At 49.6% G+C, this 16936-nt stretch overlaps 2 protein-coding genes across 2 annotated transcripts in view; both read left to right on the forward strand.

Annotated features, from left to right (window-relative positions):
- Window positions 1–270: 270 nt before the first annotated feature.
- On the forward strand, window positions 271–9884 carry LOC124673059 (glyoxylate/hydroxypyruvate reductase HPR3-like). Its single transcript, XM_047209192.1, has 3 exons — window positions 271–384; window positions 7702–7975; window positions 8863–9884. The coding sequence occupies exons 1-3, from the start codon at window positions 271–273 to the stop codon at window positions 9882–9884; spliced, it is 1410 nt and encodes a 469-aa protein (XP_047065148.1).
- A 338-nt stretch (window positions 9885–10222) lies between these two features.
- LOC124675854 (glyoxylate/hydroxypyruvate reductase HPR3-like) overlaps window positions 10223–16936 on the forward strand; it is a 52242-nt gene continuing 45528 nt past the window's right edge. The window contains exon 1 of the mRNA XM_047211924.1: window positions 10223–10596. Within this exon, the coding sequence (XP_047067880.1) occupies window positions 10223–10596 (374 nt within the window). The remainder of the gene's footprint in view (window positions 10597–16936) is intronic.

Here is a 16936-nt window from a genome sequence, read left to right on the forward strand (position 1 = left end):
AGGCTGGTGGGGGCTAACTACAGGGAGGCTGGGGGAGGCGCATGAGGGCTGGGGACGCCGGCCGCCGGAGCGGAACCGGGCGGGTCGCCCGCTGTAGTTAATTTTTTTTACAGTATCTTCGTTTTTTATGATAGAAGAAGCCGTTTTAGCAAAGTATTTTAGTTTGGTAAAACGGGTCATATTAGGAAACAGAATGATAGCCATTCGGTCGTAGTCTACATATAGATAGCGACGCCGCATCCGAATTTCGCATCACGGCCGCATCCGCAAATGTCGTCCGTGCTCGTGCTCTACCGCCTGAAGCCGGATGTCCTCGCTGACCTCGCCGGCCGCTTCCGCCTCCTCGACTCCCACGCCTCGCCGCTCCCACTGGACGCCTTCCTCGTTGCCGCGGCCGCCGACGATGACCCCCCCCCCCCGCGCGCGTGTTGCGGTCAGAAACCCACCGGCGGGCAGCGACTGGCAACACCGTAGAACCGGGAACAACTAGGGCTGCGGCTGGCCCCAGTCCCTCAGAGCGACGGCCCGCAAAGCCTTCTGGTCACACGTCCGATGCTGTCGCAAGGGCGTGCCACCTGACCTATACCCGGTCGGGAAGGTGTTGGATGATGCCTCGCTTAGTTTCCTGCATGGCATACACGTAAACATTAAATACGAGCCTCGATCGGCTCTCAGGTTATCCTGTGAATCGGCTCAAAGAGCCAATCCACCCATGATTCGTACGAGGTGCACGAATATATGGTGGTCCTGCTTGATCAAGATAAAGTTAAAGCGATCTACGACGATTTAGGGTTTTCACCGCATAATCGGATCATCCTACTCACGATTGGGCCTCGCGCTCGAGTACGGTGATCGTAAGCCGATCCTAGACAAGGGCCTAAAAACCAACACGAGGTTGATCCCCGGAACATCCTCGTCTAGGGCTAGCAAATTACACCCTACACGCCGCTGGATCCTCCAACCCTTTGTAAGGCCTAACTATTGCGGATATTAAACTAATCCTTGAAGAACAAGGAGCAACCGTAACGGATCGGATCTACTAAACAATGATCAAGCGGGGTGCCGCCCCTACACCTAAGATAGGTGTAAGGGCGGCAAGATGTATAAGGGTTGCACTACGACAGCATATGATACGAAGAACAATGCTAACCCTAACACATCTAAGATAACTACGTTGCTCGCCATCAAAAAGGCTTCGAGCACGAGCAACGCATGAACAACGTAGGTAGGCTTGCGCTGCCTAGATCGCAAGATGCGATCTAGGCAGCATGGTGCTTACCGGAGAAACCCTCGAGACGAAGGAGTTGGCGATGCGCCGAGATTTGTTTGTGTTGAACGTTGGTTGTTGTTTATTCCATAAACCCTAGATACATATTTATAGTCCAAGGGACTTTCTAATTCAGGCGTGCACCTAACCGTGCACGGGTAAAACTCTATCTCCTAACCGACTCGTAATCTAATATGTTACAGATACACGGGCAATTAGCCCAAACTTGGTACACAAGGCCGATTCACGTATTTCTTCCATGTATATTCTTCAAACCCATCTTGATCGCGGCCCATCTCCTCGATTTAGCCAAAATCTGGTGATAACACATGCCCCCCGGTTTTGGTAATGATAATTTCAAAACCACTCGTTTTTCCTCCGAGGGGTCATGTCGTGGCAGAGCAGAACCGTCGCAGTATTTTCCACCATGACAACTTGCCTTCCCAACTTCTCTGCACGATTTGACAGTTTTTTGGCACCACCTCCTCGAAAACTGTTCGAACATTAAATCCCCACTTCTTTTATTTAACCGCACCGAACAGTTCTCCTCCTCATCCTCTCCGCATTAGCACTCCAAAAGCCCTTCTGCGCACCATGTCTTCCTCTTCCTCCGCCTCATCGGGACTTCTCCATCTGGTCCGAGGACGACAAGTCCTCGACGGATGGGGAGAGCGACCTCCGCTTCCTCGCCGACGGGTAATCGGAGGAGGAGAGCGATGACGATCGCTTCTCCTGGGATGACTTCACCACCTCCGAGGAGGTGAGGGAGGCGGAGGAGGAGGACGACGACGACGACAGCCCCTCCGACGAGCCGCCGGCCAAGCGCCACTGCCCCTGGCCGGGGAATCTCAGTGACTACGACAGCGACGATGACGACGAGGAGGAGGATGAGGACAACGAAGGTCCTGCCGGCGGCCGCTACAGCAGCGACGATTAGCCCGCCGGGAGTAGCGCCGACAGCGGCGACGAGGGTGACGATGAGGGCAGCGACGGCCCGTAGATAGGACCCTTAGCATAGGATCAGTAGTAGTAGACGGGGCAATGTATCCCCTTGGTACTCCCTTTTGCGAGCAATCAGCTCTTCTATGTAAGAAATCTCGTTTATCAATGAAGAAATTCCCCAATTTGATTTTGCCGATTTCCTTTATGCCAATTTAGCCGATTTCCCTTCATACTGATCCCGCCGATCGTCACTTAGTCAATGTTTAATGAGCCGATGACAACGCATCGGTCTCTCATGATCCATTCTTCATCCTTTTGATGTCGGAGTGATCGTGAACTTGCTCCATGCTCAAAAGCTGATGTTAACATTACTCCTTCACGATCTATCTTTCGCCTTTCCGACCGATGACTTTGAGCTCTTGGCGGTCAACGAGGCAGATCAACGCCTTTACGAGAGCCCCAGAACCGCTGCTGAAACGACTTGATGCTGAAGCCGATACCTCTGGAAATTCAGATATTCAGTGATACTCTGCCCAACCCTCTTAAAAAAGGTCATGATGGAGGGCCATCCGATGAAATCTCAATCGGCTTCTTAAGAACAGAATATCTACGCAGTCAGTTGCCCCCCGAGCCTCTATCAAGGCGAGAACAGCAGTGGGCTGATCAAACGTGTCACCATCGGTTTCCAAGCCATGATGCAGCACCAGCCGATTCCACCAAAATCGGCTCCTTATAGCAAAGGGTCCTTCAGGACAAACTGCCCCCCGAGCTTCTTCAGTCCACTTCTTCGTCTTGCTGGTCAGATCGGCTTCTTTCCTTCGGCGGATTTGATGCAACCCATCCTTAACCTGATCTGCACGTTCATGCTGCTCTTGGCATTGGTCAGGGTCATGATCCCCCAAACCTGCCCCAGCTAATACTGCGGACTCGAATACTCGCAAAAAGAATCCAGAGGTTCTTGAAGAGAGGATCTGAGCCATCAAACCACTCCATTGAGGAGCTCTTCCATTAGGGTCTCTCTTCGTGGCTCACTTCCTGCTCCATTGAACCCCTGCTTATAACAGTTGTATCCTTTGAGTCGATGGCCATGCATCGGCTTTCTATCCTTAAGTCGATGTCTGCTGCATCGGCTGTGCTTAAAAAAATTTGAATTTTTTACGGCCGATTTATGTATCGGCCCCCATACTTCAATACCCATCATCAAAGAATATCTTGGGCTGCTGGGCATTTGCAAGACACTCCTACTGCATATCCTCATGTTTCATCCACCTAGGTGCCCCCCGAGCCGATTCTTTCAAGGGATTTGATGGTATCGGCTCTTCAGGTATTCCCTGTTGAATCAAATGCTGAACCCAGGCAGAATGTATGATGATGAGGATGATTTTGGCCGATTGCTGGAATCGGCCTCCACGTTAATTGTTCGATGAAGGTTTTGTAATGTTCCTCCATAAATTTTTTGGGGCCGATCACCAGGATCAGCCTCGCCACATTTGCTCATTGATTTGCTCCAGCTACACGGTTAGGCCAGTGGATACGACCAGCCTAACTTCATCCTCTGTCACGTCAATGCGCTCGCTGTCGTCCACCTTGAGTGCATCGTTTAATCCTCGAGCAGTAAACTCCGTTGGGAGGATGAACACCATGTTTGTGCCAGCCGATGTCTCATCATCGGCTTTCCTTTGCTTGGGGCGCCACTCTATTCTTTGTGGCCGACCTTCTTCGTCCAGGGTTCGCTGAATTTTGGCGGCCAGATCAGGCCGTGCCTTCCTCAACGTGTGCAGGTATAATCTTTCAGCTTCTTCCAACCCACGCAGACGCTGAACCCTTCGTTTTTGGGAACGGCTGAGCCCATCAGGGCACCACCTTGGCCGATGATACTTGTCTTCTTCATCATCGTCCTCTTGTTCCTCGAGATCTTCCACCCGAGCAGACTCAGCACGCTTGTTCCGAGGCGGGAGAGGCCCTAAACGTTTGAACACGGACACGCTAGCTGCATCCTTCTTCTTCTGTTTGCATTCTGGGCAGTTGCCAATTGTTGGCAATCGGCTCATTCCTGAATCCCAGCAGTGTCTGAAGAAGGGGCAGTCCCAGTGCCTATCCACGTCGTCTTGCTCCCTCGACTTTTCCTTGGCGTGGCGCTCGTATCGCTCCTCGTCGTGATCATGCCAACGACGTCTCCTCGTCGTCCCTAGCCGACGATCTTTTTCATCATCGTCGCCGTATCGCCGGCGTTGGTCATACCGACTCACATACTTGTTGAGGAGGTGATCGGAGAGAGGTCGTTGATATCTTATGTTCTTCACTTCTCCCTCCGTGACGTAGCGCTTGCCGTCGTGGCGGAGCCGATCGCGTGGAGCGGCTTCCTCTGTGTCTTTGCTATGAGAGCAGCTGCCCTCATCTCCGTCCTTACCAGAGTGGTGCCCAAATCCTACCATGTTGATATTGCACGATAAATCTGGCTGGCACCCTCCATGGTAAGTATACTCCACCATGTTAACGGCGGGGAAGGGGTGTGTGTCGACCTTCATGGCGTACTGGTTGAAAATTAGCCGTCCATTTTCTATCGCCATTTGGATCTGCCGACGCCACACCCTGCAGTCGTTAGTGGTGTGGGTGAACGTGTTATGCCACTTGCAGTATGGCTTTCCGTTCAGCTCCTGCACCGTAGGAATCTTGTGGCCTTCGGGTACCTTTATATGCTTCTCCGTGAGTAAGAGATCGAAAATCTGCTCGCTTTGGTCACGTCGAAGTCGAACCCTTTTGGAGGGCCTTGTGGCTTCACCCATTTGCAGGACACGGGGCCTGCCGCTCGAGTCCATTCAGCCACCTGCTACCTCTCGATCTCCCGCAGCACCTTCATCCTCGTCCGCCTCAACCGTGGCCACCGCACGCTTGAATTTGTCCTGGTAAACATCCGGGTGGCGCTGTTCATATGCCGACGGCTTCGCACCATGTGCGCCAATGAAGGGTAGCCTCGCTTGGGAGGCCACGTCCCTGATCGATGATGAGAGACCCACCACCGCCAACTCGATCGCTTCTTTTTCACTTACGTGAACCGAATAGCATCGGTTCCTCACGGTCCTGAAGCGCTGGATGTATTCCGACACCGTTTCCCCGCGCTTCGTCGTACTTGTGCTAGATTGGCAATGCCAGCTTCGGAAGCCTCTCGAGTGATACCGCTCATGGAACCGCTCTTCCAACTGCTTCCAAGTCCGGATGGAGTTCGGTGGCAGCGATGTGTACCACCCGAAAGCCGATCCCGTGAGGGACTGTGCGAAGAACCTCACACGCAGCTCGTCTGATGCTGAGATCGTGCCCGAGCTGTGCCAAATATCGGCTCACATGCTCGATGGAGCCGGAACCGTCCGATCCACTAAACTTTGTGAAGTCCGGGAGCCGATATTTGGGTGGTAGCGGGATCAATTCGTACTCGTTGGGGTACGGCTTGGTATAGCCGAACGTCTTCCTTTTCGGCATCATGCCGAACCGATCTTTCGAATTGTACAAATCTGATCCGCGGTGATGGCTGAAGGTGTCGAACCCTGAAGATTCGCCGGGGTGGCATACTTAACCAGCCATGCTTGCTTTTCCAGTTCTGAGCCAACTGCAGGAGCTGGGCTCTGGAGGTTTGTCGGAGTGGCATACTTAGCTAGCCACGTTTGCTTCTCAAGATCTGCTCCCGACGTTCCTCCTGCTGTTCCAGAGGCCCCTGCCGTTGCAGCCTGGTTCGAGAGTGCCCAGGTGCTGCAGTCTGGCACATATGCGCACGCGTATCCGTGTGGGATCTCCTTGGGCGCCTCAGGTAGGAATTGGTAGTCACTAGGATCACCACCAATCTTGTAGACGACGTATGCCGATGAGTTCGGCACTTCCGGTGCCGCCCATGCGAACGGCAGCGGTGGATGGGACTGGAGTGGCATCTCTCCTTTGTACGTCCCCAGAGCTGGTCCCGACGGAGAGTACCGATGGCTCATGATTTCCTGGATCACGCGCAGAGCGACACGCTCCAAAGTGTTCACCAGGCTCTCAGAGTGGCGGTGCAGCGAATGAGCCACCATGTAGTTGATCTCCTGACGCAGCGACCTGGTGCGTTCTTCTGACGGGGCAGACAGGTCCACTCCATCGAGTGCGCCTTCAGGTGAGAACCCCTTCCACCTGACGCCATGGGAGCGGGTTCGGTGGAAAGAGCCGATGAGTTCGGCTTCGAGGACTGCCTTGATCTCGTCATGCTTCTTCTTGAGCTCGTCAGTCAGATCCTCGTACTTGACCGGAGTGCTTTCCGCCATCTCGGATGTAGATGGCGATGCGGTGGATGTCGAAGGTTGTCCCACCGGGCGTGCCAGAATGTGTTGCGGTCAAAACCCACCGGCGGGCAGCGGCCGGCAACACCGTAGAGCCGGGAACAACTAGGGCTGCGGCTGGCTCCGGTCCCTCGGAGCGACGGCCCGCAAAGCCTTCGGTCACACGTCCGATGCTTGTCGCAAGGGCGTGCCACCTGACCTATACCTGGTCATGAAGGTGTTGGATGATGCCTCGCTTAGTTTCCTGCATGGCATACACGTAAACATTAAATACGAGCCTCGATCGGCTCTCGGGTTATCTCGTGAATCGGCTCAAAGAGCCGATCCACCCATGATTCGTACGAGGTGCACGAATATATGGTGGTCCTGCTTGATCAAGATAAAGTTAAAGCGATCTACGACGATTTAGGGTTTTCACCGCATAATCGGATCATCCTACTCACGATTGGGCCTCGCGCTCGCGTACGGTGATCGTAAGCCGATCCTAGACAGGGCCTAAAAACCAACACGAGGTTGATCCCCGGAACATCCTGTCTAGGGCTAGCAAATTACACCCTACACGCCGCTGGATCCTCCAACCCTTTGTAAGGCCTAACTATTGCGGATATTAAACTAATCCTTGAAGAACAAGGAGCAACCGTAACGGATCGGATCTACTAAACAATGATCAAGCGGGGTGCCGTCCCTACACCTAAGATAGGTGTAAGGGCGGCAAGATGTATAAGGGTTGCACTACGACAGCATATGATACGAAGAACAATGCTAACCCTAACACATCTAAGATAACTACGTTGCTCGCCATCAAAAAGGCTTCAGCACGAGCAACGCATGAACAACGTAGGTAGGCTTGCGCTGCCTAGATCGCAAGATGCGATCTAGGCAGCATGGTGCTTACCGGAGAAACCCTCGAGACGAAGGAGTTGGCGATGCGCCGAGATTTGTTTGTGTTGAACGTTGGTTGTTGTTTATTCCATAAACCCTAGATACATATTTATAGTCCAAGGGACATTCTAATTCAGGCGTGCACCTAACCGTGCACGGGTAAAACTCTATCTCCTAACCGACTCGTAATCTAATATGTTACAGATACACGGGCAATTAGCCCAAACTTGGTACACAAGGCCGATTCACGTATTTCTTCCATGTATATTCTTCAAACCCATCTTGATCGCGGCCCATCTCCTGGTTTAGCCAAAATCTGGTGATAACAGCGCGGCCATCGTCCCAGGCAGCGGTGTCGTCCGCATCGACGCGGCCTTCCTGGACGCGGCCCCGTCGCTGGGCTGCATCGTGTCCCTAAACGCGGGCCTCAACCACGTCGACATCCCCGAGTGTGCGCGCAGCGGCGTCGCCATCGCCAACGCCGCGGGGATATACTCCGCCGACGTCGCCGACTACGTCGTCGGCCTCCTCATCGACGTGCTCCGCGGCGTCTCCGCGGGCGACCGCTTCCTCCGGCGCCGCGGCGAGTACAAATTCTCCTTTAACATGCATTTGGTGCAATTTATTGCAATGATGAGAGTAGATTTTGTACTTACATATATGAGTGTGGGTGTTTTCGTCATCACCCATTTATTTCTCGAGATTCGGATTAAAAAAAAGAGAAATAAAGAAATACACTTTTCCCCCCTCACGCGTGTAAGTACAAACATATTTCCCTTGGGCCTCTTTCGTGTTTCAAAGTTGTTTGCCTTGTAGTTGATTTTTTATACGGTACCTCCCTTTTATAATAGAAGCTATTTTAGCGGGAGTGGTGTTTTGGACATGGGAGCATATGCTCCTCTATTTTAAAATGCAACTTACATATATTTTAAAATTTTAAAAAAAAATGATACTCCCTCCGATTCATATTACTTGCCATCAATATGCATGTATCTAGAATTAAAATGTATCTAGATACATCCATACTACAATCAACTAATATGGATCGGAGGGAGTATAAAAAATTTGCACATATATCTTCACGTGCTACACACTCACAAAATCGTTTTATAAAAAATTAATTTGTCAAGTGACGTGCGTAAAAAAGATAAAATTAAGTGCTAAAACTAATGCTTTTCACAAGATAAATTTTGTAACCATAAAATATATTGGTTTTTCGTGAAACTTGACGACTCACATATATTATGGATATGTGCATGTAGAATTTTTTGTTAAATTTCTTTAACATTTTAAATATATCTTTTTGGTTTCCTGTCAAAAAAAAAAAAATCTTTTTGGTAGAGAAAGCATATGCACTCGGGAGCCCAACTGAATTTCCGCCGTTTCCAAAGTATTTTAGTTTGGTAAAAGGGGCTCATATTACAAAACAACAGAGTGATACTATCTTAGCCATTCGGTCGCACTCTACAGATAGCGACGCCGCACCAGAATTTCGCATCACAACCGCTTCTTCGGCGAGCCAAATGCCGTCGTCTCCTTCCGTGCTCGTGCTCTACCGCCTGAACCCGGCCATTCTCGCTGACCTCGCCGGCCGCTTCCGCCTACTCGACTACCACGCCTCGCCGCTCCCACTGGACGCCTTCCTCCTCGCCGCGGCCGCCGACGATGACCCCCCGCGCGCGGCCGTCGTCCCAGGCAGCGGCGTCGTCCGCATCGACGCGGCGTTCCTTGACACCGTCCCGTCGCTGGGCTGCATCGTGTCCGTAAGCGCGGGCCTCAACCACGTCGACCTCCCCGAGTGCGCGCGCCGCGGCGTCGCCGTCGCCAACGCCGCGGGGATATACTCCGCCGACGTCGCCGACTACGCCGTCGGCCTCCTCATCGACGTGCTCCGCGGCGTCTCGGCCGGCGACCGCTTCCTCCGGCGCCGCGGCGAGTGCCTCCTCCCCCTCGGCGGATCCAGCCTCGGCGGGAAGCGCGTCGGCATCATCGGCCTCGGCAGCATCGGATCGGGGATCGCGAGGCGGCTCGAAGCATTCGGATGCGTCGTCTCGTACCACTCCCGGCGGCAGAAACACGACGTCTCCTACACCTACCACCCCACGATCCTCGACCTCGCCGCGGGCTCCGACGTCCTCGTGGTGGCGTGCGCGCTGACCGCCGAGACCCGGCACGTTGTGGACGGGGCCGTGCTGGACGCGCTGGGGAGCGGCGGCGTGGTGGTGAACGTGGCGCGCGGGGCGAACGTGGACGAGGCGGAGCTGGTGCGGGCGCTGGCGGAGGGCAGGATCGCCGGCGCCGGGCTGGAGGTGTTCGAGGACGAGCCCAACGTGCCGGCGCAGCTAATGGGCATGGACAACGTGGTGCTGACGCACCACCAGGCCGCGTACACCCCGGAGGCCATGGCCGACCTCGACCGCCTCGTGGTCGGCAACCTCGAGGCCTTCTTCACCGGCACGCCGCTGCTGACACCCGTCCTCGTCTTCGACTGATCATGCGGAGGTTGCCAGCCAAAATTTGAGCTTGGAGTCGAAATAGTCTTGAGTTTTTTTACCCTGGGTTTGGGAAAGAAAAACTACTAGCTCATATGCATACTTCTCTGCTCAAGTTCTTCAGATCGTGGTCTTCTTGCGTGCTGAAATGTTTGGATCACTGACATTAATTTCTAGCGCGCGTGATGTCGTTTTCTAGTTACAGAGCACTGTGTGTACTCCACCACAGATCATGTCTGCTGGTGGCTTTACTGTCTCTGTCCCTCTAAACGTTTCAAGCCAAACAAATTGCTTCTCGACGGACCGACGGACTGATTGCCAAGATCTTAATGGAGAACATGAGGCCACCGCCACCGTCCAGCGACGAGAGGCCGCTGGTGCTCCTGGCGCAGCCGCTCTTCCCGGACTTCGCCGCGGCGCTCGCTGGCCGCTTCCGGTTCGCTTTGGCCGCTGACGCGGACGCGGCGGACACGGCCGAGGGGAAGGTGCTGCACGTGGGGTTAAAGCCTGTCACGGACGAGCACCTGACGGCGTTCCCGGCGCTCGAGCTCGTGGCGGGCATCTCTGTGGGCGTCGACCACGTCGATCTTGCCGCCTGCAGACGCCGTGGGCTCAGCTTGACTAACGCTGGTGCCGCGTTCGCCGTCGACTCGGCCGACTACGCCGTCGGGCTCCTCATCGCCGTGCTTCGCCAGGTGGCCGCCGCCGAGGCGTATGTCCGCGGCGGCAGGTGGGCGTCCGACGGGGTTTAGCGTCTCACCACCAAGGTTAGCAGCAGTACGTACCAGCATACGGAATTGCTGGGCTTATGGTAAAATTAGGAAATTCCTATGAAATTTACACCAAAAAAAAGGAAATTCCTATGAAATTAGATCAAAATTGGTATCCATGTAGTTGCAAACAGGGTTTTCTTTTCTCGCCCGAGATTTCCGAAATCTCGCCGGAAACTGAAAATCTCGGTACCCTCCGAAAAAAATTGCTACCGGATAAAAAAATTCGGTTGCATTTGAATTTATACTCGGCTGACTACGCTGTCGGCCTCCTCGTCGCCGTGCTTGGCCGGGTGGCCGCCGCCGAGGCTTATGTCTGCGGCGGCAGGTGGGCGTCGGACGGGGATTACCCTCTCACCAGCAAGGTTAGGAGGTGGAAAAGTGTAATTCTGTAAAAAAAAGGTGGAAAAGTGTGACAATATTTACTACTCCCTCCGTCTATAAATAGTCTAAGTTTTATCTAAATTTAGATGTATCTAGATAATAAATAGCGTTCAGATACATCCATATTTAGACAAATCTCAAACGTCTATCTTGAGGTAGTACATTTTCAATAAAATTAGCCAAAACTTTAAACATTAATTTAATAATATCTCCGTCCATAAAAAATGTTAAAGATTTGTGAAAATTCGATTGTATCTATACACCAAATAATGTTTAGATACATCCAAATTTTTACTAACTTGTGATTCTTTTTATATGTTGAGATAGTACAAAAGCTAAAAATACACTTATTTAAGAATCTAGGATTATACTGTCCTAGACTTCTAGTAGTATTGATTACTCTTTTTTTTTTTTGAGTTTGCTACACATGTAGTGTTCATACGGGTCCTAGAGAAGTTACACAGGAGGACGTTTATACTCTCTCCGTCTCATGAAACGCCTTATCAGAGATTTTTTAAAATTGGGTTGTATTAAGGTGTTATCTAGTGTCTAGATATACATTTAAATTTAGATAAATCTCAGACAACTTTTATGAAATGAGAGAGTACCATCTAGACCATCTAGCATGGAATTCAAGTGGTATCAAAGCTTCATGTGTTCAAGTTCTAGCGAAAGCAATATTACAAATAATATATGTGATCGATCTCTCTAAAAAAGTCTAAAGATCCATGTCCAAGAACTCCCGTGCTTCTTCAAACATAATCCCACCGGCACGTTGAATAAGTTACATATTAGCTTCTATTAGACCAGTCTTTCGGAGGATGAAATGACTAGAGCATGAAATCCGCACTACTCACCTAGGAGAAAAATTCATAGTGAAGACCGGGCGATGAATCATTACTCTAATTGGCAGTATAGTGTTCGATCTCTAAGTTGCGCTAGATAATTGTAGAAAAATACATAATTTATGCTTTTCATTTGTTTAATAAAGGAGAAGTGAAGAAATAACATATGCCTATAGAGTTTTCCTATTGTAGCTACTCATCCCAAGGACCCAAGAAAATGAAAAATAGTGATTTTTTTTGTTTGATCATAGTTTCAAAGAGAAAAAAAAGTCAATAATAGTAACATCAATATACTTTACATGTGATTTGTCTTTAATTTGATGAGTATTTGCATGTTTTCATCCTATGAACCAAACACCTAGCCCTACCAAATTTGTACCTTCATTGGTACTTTGTTTTGCACAAGCATTCCTATAACATGTCTCTATTTTTATTTCTATATTTAAAATAGCTGCCAACTAAGGAGAAGCTTTTGTCATTCTGGAGAAAAAACGAGGGTACTGTGAGTTTGGTGTTTTAATGCTCTTTCACTTCAAAAGAAAATAAAAACCACACTTTGAGGTTCGAAAATATTCTCAACAGATCTAGATGTAGCCAATGATGTGTCGTACGAGTGTGCGAAATATGAACACGAAATAGCTTGTATTTCGCACGATGAAAGATACATCATTGGCTACATCTACAATTTTTTCTTTTTAATAGTTTTTAGACGATGGAGAATTAAGTTAGTTCTAAGTCGACTCTAAAACCGCTAGATTTGTATCGCCCCTAGAAATTCCAAACGGGGGAGAGGAGACAGAGTGCTAAATCCAGAACAATTTAACCATTTGCGCAAAGTGCATTACCATGAGGCACCCTTTCTTCTTCCTTCGATCTGTGTAATCCTACGTGCTAGGACAGCATCTAAATCTAAGCTTCAGTTTCGGAAACGCCGCATTTCGTCTGTTCCATAAAGATGATATTGCCAGCCACTGTACTGTACTTACCCTATTGAAATGGTCAGACTATGTGTTTCAATACCTTTACTTTGATTTATTGCTTTATGAGTTAACTCTTATGCAAGACTTATTGATGCTTGTCTTGAAGTACTATTCATGAAAAGTCTTTGCTATATGATTCACTTGTTTACTCATATCATTACCATTGTTTTGATCGCTGCATCCACTACATATGTTTACAAATAGTATGATCAAGGTTATGATGGCATATCACTTCAGAAATTATCTTTGTTATCGTTTTACCTCGCTCGGGACGAGCAGAACTAAGCTTGGGGATGCTGATACGTCTCCGACGTATCGATAATTTCTTATGTTCTATGCCATATTATTGATGATACCTACATGTTTTATGCATACTTTATGTCATATTCGTGCATTTTCTGGAACTAACCTATTAACAAGATGCCGAAGTGCCAGTTCCCGTTTTCTCGCTGTTTTTGGTTTCAGAAATCCTAGTAACGAAATATTCTCGGAATTGGACGAAACGAAGACCCAGGTGCCTATTTTTCCACGGAGCTTCCGAAGACCGAAGAACACACGAAGTGGGGCCACGAGGTGGCGACACCATAGGCCGGCGCGGCCCGGGGGGCCCGCGCCGCCCTATGGTGTGGCCCCCTCGTCCGGCCCCCGACTCGCCCTTCCGCCTACTTAAAGCCTCCGTCGCGAAACCCCCGAGGCGAAAAACCACGATACGGAAAACCCATGCGAGACGCCGCCGCCGCCGATCCCATCTCGGGGATTCCGGAGATCTCCTCCGGCACCCTGCCGGAGAGGGGATTCATCTCCCGGAGGACTCTACACCGCCATGGTCGCCTCCGGAGTGATGAGTGAGTAGTTCACCCCTGGACTATGGGTCCATAGCAGTAGCTAGATGGTTGTCTTCTCCTCATTGTGCTTCATTGTTGGATCTTGTGAGCTGCCTAACATGATCAAGATCATCTATCCGTAATTCTATATGTTGTGTTTGTCGGGATCCGATGGATAGAGAATACCATGTCATGTTAATTATCAAGTTATTATACATGTGTTGTTTATGATCTTGCATGCTCTCCGTTACTAGTAGAGGCTCTGGCCAAGTTTTTACTTTTAACTCCAAGAGGGAGTACTTATGCTCGATAGTGGGTTCATGCCCGCATTGACACCGGGACGATGACAGAAAGTTCTAAGGTTGTGTTGTGCTGTTGCCACTAGGGATAAAACATTGGCGCTATGTCCGAGGATGTCGTTGTTGATTACATTACGCACCATACTTAATGCAATTGTCTGTTGCTTTGCAACTTAATACTGGAGGAGGTTCGGACGATAACCTGAAGGTGGACTTTTTAGGCATAGATGCAGTTGGATGGCGGTCTATGTACTTTGTCGTAATGCCCAATTAAATCTCACTATACTTATCATGTCATGTATGTGCATTGTTATGCCCTCTCTATTTGTCAATTGCCCGACTGTAATTTGTTCACCCAACATGCTTTTATCTTATGGGAGAGACACCTCTAGTGAACTGTGGACCCCGGTCCATTCTTTAATACTGAAATACAAATCTGCTGCAATACTTGTTTTACTATTTTCTCTGCAAACAATCATCTTCCACACAATACGGTTAATCCTTTGTTACAGCAAGCCGGTGAGATTGACAACCTCACTGTTTCGTTGGGGCAAAGTACTTTGGTTGTGTTGTGCAGGTTCCACGTTGGCGCCGGAATCTCCGGTGTTGCGCCGCACTACATCCCGCCGCCATCAACCTTCAACGTGCTTCTTGGCTCCTCCTGGTTCGATAAACCTTGGTTTCTTTCTGGGGGAAAACTTGCTGTTGTGCGCATCATACTTCCTCTTGGGGTTGCCCAACGAACGTGTGAAATACACGCCATCACCTGCACTCTTCGCCTTTTTGCCCGGTGAACGAATAGACTAATCGTTGGAATAAGGAAGCCGATGACGGCCGATCGCAATTTAATCTTGCGACCGGCTGTCATCGGTTTCCTTATTCCAACGATCAGCCTATTGGTTCACCGGGCAAGAAGGCGAACGATGCAGGCGCGGGACACACGGCTTGAAGCGCGACAACACGGCCCGGCATAATGCTGGGCAGGCCGGCACGGTCTTTGCATCAAGGACTCGTTCACCTGGACAGCGAGGGACCGGCGTGGTTCTCGCGCCGGAGATGCAGATCGGCGTTGTTGTGTCGTCAAGCACCCGTTGACGGAACGCCGACCGGGGAAAGGGGCCCTTACGCAAAGTATACGGCGGTGTATACTGCAACTATGGTTTCCGACCATAGTATTTGTGTTGACCAACAATGTATGAGGCACATATTCCATTTTGTCATTCCATTTGCTTTGAGATTTTCAAAATGCCGATGATTAAAATGTTTGGTCACCGTACACTTGGGGGTGGCGTAAGTGAGCCTGGTAAGATAGCACAAATATCAATCTCTTGTGCATCCTACCTGGCCTCGCTTACACCATCCCTAAATGTTAATATTTGTGTTGACCAACAATGTATGAGGCACTTATTCCATTTTGTCATTCCATTTGCTTTGAGATTTTCAAAATGCCGATGATTAAAATGTTTGGTCACCGTACACTTGGGGGTGGCGTAAGTGAGCCTGGTAAGATAGCACAAATATCAATCTCTTGTGCATCGGACTTGGTCTCACTTACGCCATCCCTGAATGTTAATATTTGTGTTGACCAACAATGTATGAGGCACTGCTTATTCCATTTTGTCATTTCATTTGCTTTGAGATTTTCAAAATACCGATGATTAAAATGTTTGGTCACCGTACACTCGGGGGCGGCGTAAGTGAGCCTGGTAAGATAGCACAAATATCAATCTCTTGTGCATCAGACTTGGTCTCACTTACACCGTCCCTGAATGTTAATATTTGTGTTGACCAACAATGTATGAGGCATTTATTCCATTTCTCTTGTGCATCGGACTTGTTGGTCTCACTTTCTTCCATTTTCATCATAGTAGGAACTGGATGAAGGACCCCGATGCAAGCGAGCCTGGTGGGTAGAGATGACGGAGCAAAGGAGGAACCGGATGAAGACTACTTTGTATCTCGAAATTGTGAATTTTGTATGAATTAAGAGTTGTATGCAAAACATTTGACACTTGCCACTATATATGTATCTCGATCGGGCTCTAAGTAATGTGATGATGATGTCTATGTTATATCTGTGCAATGTACATGATATTTATATTATATCTGAATGTTGCTGTATATAACCTGTGTATCTGTGTATCTGTATTGCTGTCTATAAACTGCATGTGTATAGCAGGCAGCACAAAATCGTGTATAATACAAGCAAATCCTGTGGCGCACTAAAAACAAATCCTGTGGCGCACCTAAGAACAAGTGCGCCACAGAAACCTTAATTCTGTGGCGCATGGGCAGGTGCGCCACAGAAACCTTATTTTTGTGGCGACGTTTCTGTGGCGCACCTCCCATGCGCCACATAATCCATTTTTCGTGCGCCACTGATGAGGCTTTTCCTACTAGTGAGGGGTAGGCATGGCTGCCGTTCTCGCGACGGTGGGGAACGGCGATGTCGAGGGATAATCAGCCTCCCCGGTAAAGGGGGAACGAGGCGATGACAGTGGTCCTGTTGGTAATGGAGGCATGCTTGAGGAGGGATGGAGCAGTGTCGTGGTGGAGCTCGCGAGCAGCGTCGAAGACCGCATCATGGTTCACATACCTTCCGCCGGTGTTTGTTTTCTAGGAATTCGTGGTATTTTCTATTGTGTCTTGCCAACTTCGCTGGAAGAGGGCCAGAATTGAACTAAGCGTCAACTTTCACGTGTTCTAGATTTTTTGCAAAAATTATTTTTAGATCCACCATGTGTTGTTTTATCAAAGTTATGATGTCGGTTTCACACGGTTCCCTCCGGTGTGCCTCACAATAATGCCCGTTCTTATAAAAAGTCATTTCAACGGGTCCTAGTTTGAGCACAATTCTCTTTTAAAAAATAGAAAATTGGAGAATTTTGGCAAGGCATCATTTTAGGTGACCTACTTGCGGTAGAAAAATAAGAACTTGGAATACGATAAT

Source organism: Lolium rigidum, chromosome 7 (genome assembly GCF_022539505.1).
Source record: "Lolium rigidum isolate FL_2022 chromosome 7, APGP_CSIRO_Lrig_0.1, whole genome shotgun sequence".
In the NCBI taxonomy this organism is placed as follows: Eukaryota; Viridiplantae; Streptophyta; class Magnoliopsida; order Poales; family Poaceae; genus Lolium; species Lolium rigidum.

Coding starts and splice junctions, on each gene's coding strand:
- LOC124673059 (XM_047209192.1), top strand. CDS start 271: ATGTCGTCCGTGCTCGTGCTCTACCGCCTGAAGCCGGATGTCCTCGCT. Junction 385..7,701: donor TCCCACTGGACGCCTTCCTC/GTTGCCGCGGCC, acceptor CTCCTGGTTTAG/CCAAAATCTGGTGATAACAG. Junction 7,976..8,862: donor CCGCTTCCTCCGGCGCCGCG/GCGAGTACAAAT, acceptor CGCACTCTACAG/ATAGCGACGCCGCACCAGAA.